At 37.9% G+C, this 14,814-nt stretch overlaps 2 protein-coding genes across 2 annotated transcripts; both read right to left on the bottom strand.

Moving 5' to 3' along the window:
• Positions 1–291: 291 nt before the first annotated feature.
• Positions 292–6,773, bottom strand: si:ch211-284o19.8 (protein lifeguard 1). Its single transcript, XM_041993192.1, has 6 exons — positions 6,055–6,773; positions 4,155–4,450; positions 3,713–3,913; positions 2,895–3,023; positions 2,149–2,292; positions 292–711 (listed from the first exon to the last, which is right to left on the bottom strand). Exons 1-6 carry the CDS (start codon positions 6,092–6,094, stop codon positions 577–579), a joined length of 945 nt encoding a protein of 314 aa, XP_041849126.1. The 5' UTR covers positions 6,095–6,773; the 3' UTR covers positions 292–576.
• A 413-nt stretch (positions 6,774–7,186) lies between these two features.
• zgc:66427 (uncharacterized protein LOC406256 homolog) lies at positions 7,187–14,804 on the bottom strand. The gene is made up of 5 exons (XM_041993198.1): positions 14,018–14,804; positions 12,621–12,716; positions 12,409–12,514; positions 11,062–11,163; positions 7,187–9,723 (listed from the first exon to the last, which is right to left on the bottom strand). The coding sequence occupies exons 1-4, from the start codon at positions 14,541–14,543 to the stop codon at positions 11,106–11,108; spliced, it is 786 nt and encodes a 261-aa protein (XP_041849132.1). The 5' UTR covers positions 14,544–14,804; the 3' UTR covers positions 7,187–9,723; positions 11,062–11,105.
• Between the last annotated feature and the right edge of the window lie 10 nt (positions 14,805–14,814).

The raw sequence follows: 14,814 nt of genomic DNA, 5'->3' as shown, positions 1-14,814 counted from the left end.
AAGTTAACAGCCGTGGGTTTTTTGGATCAGACACTGAAATACAGTGAACAGAAATAAATAGCAGCCTTATAATAATCTAATCTTTTCCTAATTTGGTGCAATGAAGCCCAATAATACTCTTTAAATCCTCTAAATACAACCTGTTACTCTTTGTCTTCAGGTTGAAAGTTCTGCTATTTTATAATGAATTGATTCAAACAGATTACTCGATGGAACTTGCATGAAATAAAGAAAGTCACATTTTACACTATGTTTTGTTCATACGGTGAATGTCCTTGTATCAATAAAAGCTGTATTTGTAAATATTAAATTGCCTTGGTTTTTGCCTCCCTGCTCTAAAACTTAAGTTTTCTTTGATTTAATGCAGCATCTGAATGACAGGATCCAACTTTTTGATGGAGCTCTTTTATACAACATAGATGTGATGAAATAGGTCTTGGTAATGTAAAAATGAGACAAAAGGTTCTATTGAAATTAATCTTTCATTATTTTCACTTAAAATGTTATATACACAGCAATGAAGGTTTTTCAATCAGCTGGAGTGTCTGTTGGTTTATGTGTGTTGTACACACACTTTCACCTCCTCCCGAGCAGGTAGAGGAAGATGAGGACTATGTCCAGGTAAATCATAAGAGCAGCGTTGATGTATTCCTCTGGATCCAGGCGATGGCTCATCAACCCCATCATCAGCTGACAGTCGATCATGAGGAACTGAGGCAAAGGGAGAGGATGGGAGGAAGGTTTACAACAAGACGATTTAATGTTGGATTACCTCTATTTATACAGGTATTTTGCATTCAGCACACTTTGTCTCAACTCTTGGGAAAATACAGACATTGATAGTGTAACTAAATGGCAATTCCTTTACTTTCAAGGCTGTTAGGTTGATGTTGATTTTGCTTTTCATAAAGACTTAAAACATCTTAAATGTCATTTATAAATGTGTCATGTGCCAAGGAGGAAGCACCTCCTAAGCTAAGATTTCTGAAAAGAAACAACAGGCACAGCAAAGGCAGGATAAACAAAACTGAAACCTGACAAAGTAGAGCTGGAGTTATAAAGACAAACAGGGACAGGATAGACACAAAGTATTTACACAGAAGGAGCTAACGACTAAATAAGGAGCAGGTATGGTGATTGGTAACAGAGGACGTAAGATGGGAGCAGGAAGTAAATGCAACAAAATACTTAACCTAAACTAAAAAACCTGAGAACAGACTGAAAAATAACACTAGAAATCAAACTCGAACTAAGTATGAGTTTGTTTAACAACTGACAAAGATGTGATCAGTACATTTATTTACCTGTCCAATAAGTCAAAGCTGATCACTACAGTTGTTTTTATTAATATTTGTCATACTTTAAGTACTGTGTTTTTAAAATTGGTATTAAAATAAACCCTATGCAAAAATGAACAATTTAAAAAAGTTAAAAAATTCTGACTGTTAAATATTAATATGCAAAATGCAAAGCAAAACTCAAAACTTTGCTCATTCTTTAAAACTTACATCTACTCATTTATTGCAAATTAACAGCTTCACAGATTAACTGCCATTAAAACATCAACAATAGTTACCAGTAATTAGTCATTAACACTATTCCAATTTCCCTCTGGGATAAATAAAGTATATTTAATTTCTTTTATGTAAAAAAGTAATTGTGCAGAGTTTTTCCTGAGGCCAGGAATAAGCTGTTTTTATTGCAGCTGAGGTGAAGAAGCCTCTGATTGAACACACTCATTTATATGCAAACACAACATTTTACAGTTTTTTTTGGACACAACCATTTTTTAAAAATGTAGCAAATTAAACTTGTCTCTTTAAAAAACATTAAAATATTTCAGTTTATCCATTTAAAATTAAATAAATAACATTATTGTGGTTCTATGCATTGTTTTTTGGTTTTTTTTTTTCACCATCAAACCTTTTAATTGGGTTTTCAAACTCTTCATGGTCCAAACTATGATGTTTAATTAGATTTGATTAGCTCACAAATCAGTGATGTTTAACACTTGTGAAGTAGCCAGGACTACAAATTACTAATATCCAACATAGCTGCATTTTCTAACTTATAGCAAGACACATAAAAGTCTATATCACTTTGGATACCAGCACTGTCATCTTAATGTATGTTGTCATCTGTTCTCACCAGTGAATACAGCAGAGCTCCCAGACACCCGTAGGTGACATCAGTGATGTAGGAGTAGTAGAAGGTGCAGAAGAACCCAAACATGACGAAGTCCACAGCCACGATCAACAGGATGCCATAACAAATAGTAAAATCATAACGAGTCTGGAAACAACATAGGAACATAGCAGCTAATTCATTAACTTCATATAGCTTCATGCAGTTGGATTTGTAATACAGTATATTACAGATGTTTTCTAAAACACTGATCTTTATTTACTTATAAAATCTCTCAGATGGAATCAGTGTTGAAGCCTTCAGTTTGACTGATTTACTCAGAGTAATCATTTTATTTAATCAGCTGAACTCAGCATATTTTCCCATCTTTTTAATGTTGGGACACATTTGTTTTTCTGTCTACTTTTCCAGCTGTGGAAGAACAGCTGTGCTAAAGACATTTATTGTTTGACAAGACATAGAGAAAAGAACACATTTGTATCTAAAAGAAGTTGCATAGACAGAGTTTAGAGTCCAGTTTTAATTCATTAACTGCGAAAACAGAAAAGGTAAGTTTAATTTGATATCAAAAGAAAACCAAACTAATCTTTGAATGGAACAAGGAAAGGAACCCTTAATAAAAAGATAAATAGAATACTCATTTCAGAAGAAAAGGTGTGCTCAGATGTTTCCATGCTGCTGTGTTTAAAACAAATACATATGACATCTAAAATAAAAATGAGAACTTCAGCTTGGCCCAGTTTTCTAACCTGTGCAGTAAAGGCGATGATGGCGACAGTAATGACCAATGTTACTGCCATAGTGATAACCACAGCGGTGGTGTTGTGAAAGGAGGCGATGGTCCCCACCATGTACGACAAGCTCAGGGTGACAACCACCTGCAGCCACAAAATGTCTGGTTAGCCATCACTGATCATAAAGAACATTATGATCGAGATTATTTGCTTTTCTTTTATGTAACCATAATTCTGAAGATAAATCCATTAAGAAACAGTTTTTATTAGTTTAAAGTTTTATTAGTCATGCAGTATTTAACAAGCATAATAGAAGAAAAGCCTGTCCCAAACTAACATACCAAGAAAAACCTCAAACACCTTGTGAGTGTGTGAAAACATGTGAAGAGGAAACTGTGGTTTTCCTTTAAAATCATCAAATGAAACAGACTTCTATGAAATCTTTTGACTGCTTAGGGAAGATCCCACTATCTGACCAAGAAAAGTGAAAAAATATGTAAATTTTAAATGCTTTGATAGCAGACTTTTTTGGCATCTAATGTGCCTAAAAGGGGATAAATTTGTCCCCAGTGTCTTTTTAATTGGAATTTCAATGTTCCTCATGAGCAATACTTTCTTACAAAAAAACTTCTGTTTTGGAGAAACAACCATAATGGTGGCCACAAAATTGAGTGAAAAATGTCCCCAGTGACCTACAAGGTTTAAACTTTAATATCCAGCTATGTTATTTGTCTTTTAAACTACCTTCATGAGGGGCTTTCACAATAAATGAAGCATATTTTACAATCTTCAGTAAATAAATTGAATCTTTTACTTCTGTATCTGTGACCCACCAGTCCCACAAGGTTCCAGGGGTGACGTCGGCTGAAGGACTTGCACAAACTGAGAGAGAAAGCCACCACAACAAAGATGATGAAGGAGCTGAGATAGGCCCACAGGTTCTTCTGCACCGCCTCTTTGACCACGCTGGAGAAGGTGAACACACACACCACACTGAAGGTGAACAGCAGCTGGAGAGTGAGGATGCTGAAAACCTGCGCAGGAAAAGATGAGAGAAATGACCTTTATTAACATAGTTATCAGTAACGCACCAGCTACAGTAGCATAACAGGACAATCTGTCTTCCACCTTCCTCAGTCCTCTGAACACCACAGAAAGTGAGAGTTCATGTGTTTGTATTTTTCCAAACACACTCATATAAAGTCAACCTGATCCCACAAAAAGAATCTATTGCATATTCTTAAAGCTATCAATCAAAAGTGGGAATACACAAACCTTTCTAACAAACCCTCTCCTCACTGTATCGTCATCAAAAGACAATGAGGATATAATTGGAGTGGTTTCTGTTGCAGCCTCTGGGATTATGTCTCTGAAAGACTCGTATCCACCGTAGGGCTGAGAGGTGGAAGCAGTCTCTGGTTTGGATGGATTGTACGTTGCTGGAGCTGCAGAGTAAGGTGGAGGCTGCTCGCCTTGGTAGGAATACGATGGTGGTGAGGATGCATTATAGCCTGGAGCATCTGGAGTCTGTTTGATTGTAAGGAATTCTGTTTCTGACATTGTGGATGAAACTGAAAGATAGATGAAACATAAAAAAGCTTTATTAATTATTAATCCCTGAAGATTTTATATATGATTATATGTCAAGGTTGCCAAAGTCGAATTAAAGCAAAAAGGATGTTTACCAGCAGAAGTGAGCAGTTCTGGGTTTACATAAATTTTACCCAATTCTGGAGAAGACATGAAGAAGTAAAACTGGCTAAGGGGCCTCTCTGCTTGCACTTATTGTGGGAAAACCAGGGTTAGTCTTTTTACTTACTTGAAAAGAATTAAGATGATCTCAGGCTGAGCAGAATATGCAGAGTTTGGAAATACACGGTTTCCAAACAGTTTGAGCAACAACACACAAGAAAAGCACATGACTGAATACATTAACAGTGACTCTGCTCTCACATGTTGACCTACAGCAAGACACAGGAGCAGCTAAATGGAATTCAGCCATCTTGAATCATATGATTAACTGCCATGCTCTGAATGTCAAATAATTATTCCACAAGTTGATAAATACATGTTTAAAGGGTTCACTGCTTTGGTAATATTTATAATAAACTGCTCTTCATCTGATTTTTTTCTTAAATCCAATAAGATTAAGAAAGAAAGAGTAACTGTAATGATGACACATTTTATTCAACTTCAAGATGAAAATGACAATAAAGACTTAGTTACTTTTGGGACTGGTGTACATCTGAAATAACACAATCAGTCAACACCATTTTCTGTATTCTGCCAAGATCTTAACTTATGATGGTGATTAAAGAAGATTTAGGCTGAGACATTTGGTCAAGCATTTTGAAACCTCTGCTTTGATTTGAGTTTGTGTGAAGCCCCCAAAAAAACATGCACTTTGACCAGTTGGCTCTCACATTTTTTTTTCATGGCCATCACGTAATTGCAAATCTGGGGAGAATTCAGAAAATTTGATTGATTTTCAAAGTTGTTCTTTTGTCTCAGGTTGATATTTCATGGGCTTGCTTCAGTAGCAATAGAGCAATGGCTTGATTTGAACATATTTACATGAAATATATGTTGCTTGATGGTGAACTGTCACTGTGTGGTTTGGAGACAAAATGGCAAATGTTCTGTACTTATATAATGCTTTCACCACTCAAAGCAATTTAACTACAACAACAGTTACCCCATCACACTCACATTCATACAGCACTCTTATGGATTTTATACTAAGTATACATAAGGGGGTGGTGTGGAGCTTGGTCTCTTACCTGAGGTAATTTTGATAGTTTAAGTGTCCATATAGTAGTTTAGATTTCCTCCTAAGCTTCAGCTGTCACATTTCTCTTCATATCTGCATTACTGAATCTGGATCTTTTTGACTGTAACCAGTGTTTCATGAACTAACTGATCCATCCATAAAACTGATTTATTGTTTGTTTGCTGTATATCAATAATCCATTCAGAACAGCTTTTTACCTTCTAAATGTATTATTTTACTATTAACATAATTCGTCAACTTGGCTGTTTTTGAATGTGCTCTATTTGAGTTAATTGACACTTTAAATCCTAGTTATGAACCAAAGTTTGAACATAGCTAAACATATTGCCCCTCAGTTACAGTAGTTTGCTCTGTCATAGAGAATAAAATGAGTGATCCTCTTACCTCTACTCCTGGATGATTCTTCTAAAGGTCCATGTGTCATAGCAGTCCAACAACGTCCTGTGTGAGGGTGAACTAAAACGCAGGCCTTCACTGCACAGTGATGACGTTCATGTCCCACCAAACTGTGGTGAAGTTTCACTTCCTGCTTGTTTTTAAATGATGCAAACCATTTCTGTCCAAAAACTCAGTGTTGGAAATTCCTGATTTGCGATTATCACTGCTTTCACCTCTGATTTTTTTCTTTAAAACAACAGTTTTGTGATATTTTCAGGACGTCTTAGACATATGAAGTGCCCTCAGATTAGAATAAGTTTGTTTTTCTTGATGCAGCTCATAATGGTGGATTTCTTTTAGGATTTGTTTCATTTCCTTGTTGCAAAAGCCAACTGACGGCACAGTGCGCACATTCTGCTGATATCTATTTCACATGTAGTTTTTTTCTTCTCTATTTTCAGTGTTTTCTGTTTGCTGCCAAACAACCCCCATCAATATTACGTCTAATGTCTTGTCTGTGCTGGCTTAAGGTTCTGAAACTGAAAGGTCTGGTTTTAGAAAAACACCAAAGAGGAAGTGGTTGATAGTCACTTGAGCAAAAACCTCCAGAGTGGTGAACAGTTTAAAGGACATGGTGTGGTTTGAACAGCAAAAACAAAAAGTTGTTGCAGCTAAATGCAATCCTAAGGTCTTGTGGCAATTTTTGCAATTATATGAGAAAATAGTTCAAACATATGTTACATCTTGGGGTGACTTGGGTGACAATCCATTACATATTCAAAACTTGCTTTTATCTATTTATATATTTTTAAAAAACTCAAAACTTACATTTAAGCTATTTTAAATAAATGTTTGACTTCTCTTTGAAATGTTTATTATACCACCAAACAGATTTCACCTTTTCAGACCAGAAACTACTCGTATGTAAATGTTTATTAGTAAAGTTTAGGTACCGAAAACTTATACTACTGATCCATCAGGTGATAAAACATCCTGTCTCTAGAATTTTAAAGTATTTAAAACAATTAAAATACCATTTTAGAAAAGTAAGAATTCTTACATTTCAGATAGAAAGTTCTCACTTTCAAACAAACATGAAGACACTAAAAAAAATCAACACAAAAAACAGACATGGACAAACATCTCTCACATATTTATTGTAAAAAATACATATAAAAACAATTTGAGACATACAAAAGATCGGAGCTTAGAAACAGTATATTTAACAGACAAGGACCAAGCCATTTTCTTAAATTGCATTACATATTTACAATTTAATAAATAAAATTCAATTAGTTTTAATACCAGAGTAAAAGGCAGATTGTCCATATTTCGGGGAAGCAGATTTTGCTGTTATGACCTTTTTAACATTCTTATCCAATACCTTGATCTCAAAGCACAGCTCAGACACTGAGCCATGTGATTCAAAACCAAAAGTTGAGGGACATTTATATAAAATACCATCCTTGGTTGATGAGGAGCTAGTTTAAGCACAGAGCATTTAGCTAGCATTGGTAAAAATAGAGGTATTGCACCACACAGCTCAGAGGGGGTAAGAAAGTAAATGAGTTATGTGGGTTTCGGATTGTCTGTCATCTTTGTTGACAACCCAACCTCCACGGCCCCACGCCCCCCCACCCAAGCATACACAAACACCCACCCCCCAGTCAAAGTATACATCATAACTTATCACCACAACATATGTAACATCTAACGATCAATGCAAGTTCTCTTCTGCACGCGCTCACACAATGCTCCCAATGCACACACAGACTTTTGGCATCTTGTTCCAATTCTCCAATATATTTATTTATATATATAAAAATATGAGAAACATGCACAGGGCTGCCCACTGGTGGTGGGACAAGTTGTAGCACCTCAGACTGCAGCACACCAGAGACCAGAGGGGCCGTGGTGCCTTAACTTGCCAGCTGAATCCATGTCCGACCTTAAAGCTGATCCATACCGCTGCTGCCCTCACACTTAACATGTAATGGACTCAACTTTAAAGCAGAAGGCAAAAAGCAATGAGTTCATGTTTTTGTTCTTTCCACATGCCTGTGTACTACTTCTGTCAGACTGTGTCTGTTGAGCAGCCTTATTGTTGGGCTTCCACTTCAGTTCAGCCCATAAAAAAAAAAAAAAAAAGACTAAATGTTGTTTGCACAAAAGCCCCTTCACTAAGCAAAGGCAATCAACACACAAAGCACACACACAGGAAAGCCATTTAACACATTTAGCAATAATCATGAGAAATGTGATAATATCAAAGCTGAAACGCTTGAAATAAAAGAATGTAGGAAAAGGAGGGGGCTACTTATGCAATTATTAACCATCAGCTGTCCATAGCCTCCAGTGTTGTGGAGAGAAGCAGATGCCACATGGTGTACACATGCCCCAAAAATACATCCCTCAGTCAGTCTGTCCCTTTATACCTCCCCGATCTGGCATTAACCAGATGGCAAAATTGTTGCTCAGGGCCCAGTCCAAAAAAATAAATAATAAATTCAGACCACACCGCAGAGTGTTTCAGATTTAAAAGGGAGAAGGGGAACAAAAACCCAACCTGCATTCAAAGTACCAAAGTCAACTTGTAACAGAGTGTTTCCCTGCGTGAACATAATCAGAAATGACCTCAGAAAATGAAAAAGTATGACCCGCTTGACCAAGCAGACATCAGGGCAAGTTACAGTAAACACACACACACACACACACACACACACACACAGTTCAGTGAAAATACAGTCATGTTCAGGACATATTCAGTCCCTAGTCATCATCTGAACACACGTACAAACACGCCAAAACACAATGTCATCCCAGACCTTTTAGCAGAAAAAGAAAGAAAAAATAGCTTCGACAAAGTGCTCAAGTTAGTGCCAACATGTTGCTACTATGGCCCTGTAAAACACCCACCACCCTCCAAAACACACACCAAGTAGCAGCACGTTAAACTCTGCACTAACTAACTCTCAATGAGAAACTGACCTATAAAGAGAGGAAAAAAAATATATATATATAAATTTCCCCTGAAATGTTACAGGTTACGGAAAGTATGTAACAAGAGTGACAACAGCCCCATTCACCAAAAAAGAAGCCCTCAAGCTAGTTTAAAGTAAAACAAACCTTATGTGGTAACACTTTGCGCTTTCAGTGTGAGGTTGGTTCATTTGGGCTGAGCCAAAGAAATGAAAACATTCATTTGACGTACAACATGGAACACTTGCTTTGCAAAATACTTGATAAAATGAATGATCCCATTCAAGGGGACTAAAAAATACACAGGAGAGGAGCCAGAGTAACAGTAAAGATAACCTTTTACTCCCCAAGTCTAACATGGGGCAAGTGCCATTGTTTTAGGAGGATCATTTTTAGATGCTCCACTATGCCCGGTCCACAGTGAAGATGGGGAAACGGCAGAACTTCTGCTCCAATCAGGGACTCAACCACACATTAAAAAGCAGCTGGTTATACTATTGATGTTTGGCATGAAAAGGTTTGGATTAGGTTCAAATGGATTGATCCAGGCTAGGAGCGTCAGGGGATAAAGCCGACTGTAGCTTATTTTTGGGATCGTTTGTTCGCCATTCAAATATTTTCGTCTGAGGGACAGTGGACTTTTGTTTGTTCAATTACAGATTTTTATTGTATTTTATTGGGATTCAGTGTAGTCTCCTAGAAGGAAAGAAAAAATAGAAGCCATTAGACAAATGAATACAACTTTCAAAACTGCATTTAAACATAGTCTGCAACAGGACAACAAAGATGGTGAATTCATTATAACTACCTTTACATGAGTATGGCAAGTGAATAAAAAAAGTAATATATTGTTTAATTAAACACTATGTTGACATGTTCTAAAGTTTAGAGTATCACAGCAACAGAAAATCTTTTATGGATATTGCTGATGTGTCAATATGTTTCTGTGTCAATGACAATCAGAAAATTTGTCTGCAATAATAGTTGTCATCTTTTAAGGCTTAGTGCCAAAAATATACTCGTTCTAGCTTCTAAACAGTGAAGATTTTCACTGTTGTAAATAGGTGCACAAAATTAAATAAATAAAGGAAAACATTTGCACACATAATTAAGGATATTTTAAAAAACACTTTCTGACAGACAAAACTATAGATTAAAAAAAGGACCGTTCTGACTGTTGGGTGAAATGACACCCAGTGAGTGTGGGTTTCCTCTGTAGCTAGAACAAGCCTCTATAACAGGTGACTTTGTTTAGTTCATCAGATATTTTTTTTTAGCATGGATAAATTTAATCTTCAGATGTTAGCTGATAGATGAGATTGTATTTTAACTTGTGTTTAGCCACCTGCATGCAGTGCTCCATTTGCCACTTTACTTAAGCCCTTTTTACACTAGTTAAAAAAACAAAACAAAAAAAAAACAACTACTGCAGGGATAAACGCTGGTCTACATCAAAAGGAACACAACACCTGGGCACATATGCTAATTTCAATGTGCTGCACTCTGGGCTGCAAGAAAGTTCAGTTTTTCTTTACAGAAACATGCCATTACTGATGGAAAGGTTTCACATGGAAAATCTGAAGTTGATAGAAACAATTTTGGACAAAAGAGATCAGATTGATTAACTTATCTGTCTGCAACACAGACAGCAGTTTACTCTCCGTGCAGATGTGTAGGCTGTCTGGTTTTGTGAAAAATAACAAACTTGCCTAATTCTAACAGCCATGCATATCAGAACCATTATCCACCTCAGCCAGAGGTATGCGGGTGAATGTCAACTCTTCCTGCGTTTGCAGCTTACAGGGAAGGTGTAACTCAGTGGAACCAGATAATGAAAATGACCAGTTTAAGTTTTTGTTTTTTAACATAGCTTACTTATGCCACATTAATTATAAGCTTTACAATTTCCTTTCCTCTCCTGTGTCGGGACTACCAACCATAAGAAACACCAGTGACACTTGTTGTGATACTGCTTTGCCCAGTGTTAAAGGTGACTGTATATGCTGATGATTCACCAATGTGACGTGCACGTACCTGAGTCGAGTTGGTCACTTGGCTGAATACACGTGACCTGTGAGTCAATCAAAGGGATGTTCAGGGCAGCAGGGCTTCACCTTGGACCAGGAATCAATGCAGCTGCACAAAAACAAAGCAGGTTTATGGGTGGAGACACACAAAACACTGATTAACTTGTGTTAATAAGGCAAATTGTGGTGTCGCGTACATGGTTTAATCCACTTAGTGAAGGTATGAAAACTGAATTAATCTTATCCCTGCAGTTAGCTGTAAAAAATTCTAATGATTCACTGATGTGTAGGAGATCAGACAAAGTGTATAATGGGGTAGTATTTATTTATACTGGCTTAAAGACACACTTGTAGAGCTCAGACTATTAGTTGAGACAATTTTTTTCAAAAGAGAAATAGCAATCACTAATATATGTTATATTTGCAGCCTCTAAATCAAGTAGTTTTGGTGTTTTGTTTTTTTCCCCTTCATTTTCACTTCGTACTGGCTGCTGAACACATGAAAATAAAATTATGTGCTTAAGTGATTTTAAGTCTTTTTGTTTTACCTTTCTGATATGTTATGACAAAACCAAACTTATTTAACATTAAATAAATTTTACTGGAACCTAATCCAAAATTCCATCCACTAAAAACCATATACATGATATAACCCAATAAAGTCTATTGCAGGCAGAAACATCTTTGCAACAGATTAGGACATCTTGGGAAATCTTGTGCTGCAGTTAAATGATGGAAAACCAGTGACTCTTGGAAAATGGAGGTAAACCAAGTGTTTGAACATTACAGCATGTTCTGAAAATGAGATGGTGTTTTGCAGTCAATGAGCTGAATCATGCAACCACACCGGAGGTCCTTTGACAACTTCACTGTAATTTATTTTATCTAAAAGTTTTGAATGCGTGAAAAAAATCTGCTCACAAATCTGGTAGATCTCAAAGTGTGCCTGGTTGAAATATAATGATGTTTTCACAGTTGTAAAAGCTCTCACTGGGAAATCTTAGAGGCCTAATTCATAATAGGCTGTTAAGACTGCAAAAACAGACTTATGTACTTAAATTATGTGAACAAAATTTTGCTCAAGACAGGACCTAAAAGATAACTTTAGAATATATCATCACTGGAAAAAAAAACAACCTGTGCAGAACCGATTGCATATGTGTGGTTATAGATGTACACTAGTGCAAAACAACTTCTTCCTTTTTTCTAAAACCTCTGCTGCCATATTTTCTCAGAACTGGAAAAGGGCAAATACATTTTCCACCCTATTTAAAACTCTCTTGTTAATACTTATTTCAGTTTTATCTGCCTTCCATTTAATTTGGAATGCAATGCATACACTGTACTCTGTTACCTCTTATGGTAGACGCACAGGCAAGCCAGCCTGGCGATGGTCTCACCCTGCACCAGATCCTCCAAACAGATAGAACACTCTCCACTGTCTTTACTTAGCACATCCGCTGTGAATACACACACAAGCAACAGTCATCACCTTTATTTAAAAAAAAACAAAAAAAAACAAAAAAAAAAACCAGCTGTTGGCGCATGTTGTGATTTGATACTCACTGTTGTAAGGTAGGGGAGGAGATGTGAGGCAGCTCAACAGGTGATCCTCAATCCGGCCCCCTGGGAAAGGCTTTGAGCAGAAAGGACAGCGAATATCTGTGAAGGGGAGAGGCAAAGCAGAACTGAAAATAACGCACTGTATCCCTGAGACACATAATTGAAAAATGACACACACACCACATTGAGAACATGTATTAACATGTTTAGACAGCTAGATTACAAAGATGTTAAACTGAGGAGAAGACGGTATCATTCAGAGTAAATCCTTGATAGTGTGGAAGATATTACTCAAGTGAAGCTGACCTGAAATGACTTCATTTCACTGTATGCATCACTGAAAACAGTGATTCAGCCCTCTAGGATAGGCACTGCTAGAGCCATTCATAGATGTGACAGCCAGGCAAAAACAGTGCCTTGCTGCCCTACATCCCACCCCCTCCTCCATCTATGAGATGCTGCCAGCAGAGAGCGGGTATATCAAGTTGTGACCCATTTCCCTACACTTGCCAGAGGGCTAGCCTGGGAAACCCACCACACTGTAGTGTTTTGGCTCAAAATGTCACATTTGATGTTACATCACCATCTCTGTACATCTCATAATCCAGCAAACACTTTTTCACCTCTACTGTGAACTCATGTTCCCATTTTAATGCAGTCTATCTGAAATGTGGTTGGTTGTTTAATGTTTTTTTCTTGCATGCTGCAGGACGCTGAAAACCACCACTGTCAACAGGCCTTGTGACATGAAAGTGGTTGTATGTCATCACTTCCAGTTTTACGCCATAGCTCTACTTCAGACAATGGGGTCTCTGATGATTTAAGTCAGCATGCAAGCACGGGAAAAGGGATTATCTGTCCAGGAATGTAAATTCCTCAAATAATCCATTTTAATTTCAGACTGGGTTGATTTAGGGTTATGCTAGGAGACATTTTTGGTGGAATTCACATTTTTATTTATTTATTTTTTGGTCTCAAAGACTGCTTTGATGTTGTTGGAAGTTTGTGTCTGAAATAGATAATAAAATCATGGTACTATCAACACATCAAGGAATACCTACAACTTAGCCACTGTATATCTGTATGACTATTTTACTGAACAAGTCCCCCACTATCACTTTCGGTTACATGGTAACAGTCGTATGAGAGCATCAACGGTCAGCACCTACATTTCATCACCTTCCAGTTAGGTAATGATATTATGCTCATATTGTCAAGCCCTAACACATCCATGGCGTCCGTGAGGCTTTTGTTTAAAATGGCCTTTTAATGTTTACATCTAAAACAAAGCAAACCAACATCTGTAAAGGTGAATACCCCATTATTAGTTGCTGCTTTATTTATGCGGCAAATACAGTGAACATCCCATACATACAAATTACATTGTGTAAGCTACTTACTGCCATGTCGGTTGTTAACACGGTAAAGGCCAATCCAAGCTTCTGACACCGGGCGCTGGTGGGTGCCACGGACCCGGGCTGATCTTGCGCCAACGCTGCGGGCAGAAGAGTGGCGATTCCCGGGGAGTCGCTCAGAAAAAGTGCGGTGGGGTGTGCGGCCTGTCTCCTCTCCGGGCTGGTGTTCCACATCGACAGAAGCCTCTGGGCTAACACTGCCGTCTTCCTCGGGTTTCCCCTCGCTGTTATTATCGTCTGCAGGCGAAGCTTGGCTAATGCTAGAGGGGATGCTGTGGTGGTCAGATGGGCTACCCTCCGCGCTTGCTGCATGCTGCCCTAAGTCCGAGTCGCTGCCCTCTTCAGATCGGCTCCGGTTGGCCTCCGTGTCCTCGAAACTAACGGAGAAGTCGACAACGAGACTGGTGGGCCTGGGACAGCGGGTTCGCCGATAGGAATCCCGCCTTGTGCCATCTTTCCCGAAAGGAGAAGGAACCGGGTCTTCCTGTAGGCGACTTGCTTTCGTTCCCATCTCTAGCAGGCTGGCTAATTCAGCTAGCTAGCCGAGCTGCTTCCTCAAAACGAATAACCACACAACAAAGGGTCGCGTTAACCTCGAAACGACCCTTCAACAGTCTAATGTAAAGCCTGGATATTTAAAAAGAATCAGCTACCTAGCAACGTTGATTTACGAAGAGAACAGCAATGATTCGACGTCCTTAATCCGGCCTCAGTTTGTCCTTACTGTCCACATTTTCTTTTATTTTCTGACGTGCCCGTTGACGCTACTGCAGCGGAAATAG

Source organism: Melanotaenia boesemani, chromosome 8, assembly GCF_017639745.1.
Source record: "Melanotaenia boesemani isolate fMelBoe1 chromosome 8, fMelBoe1.pri, whole genome shotgun sequence".
NCBI lineage: Eukaryota > Metazoa > Chordata > Actinopteri > Atheriniformes > Melanotaeniidae > Melanotaenia > Melanotaenia boesemani.
The sequence above is the reverse complement of the archived record's forward strand: the minus strand, read 5'-3'. Positions and strand labels throughout refer to the sequence as shown.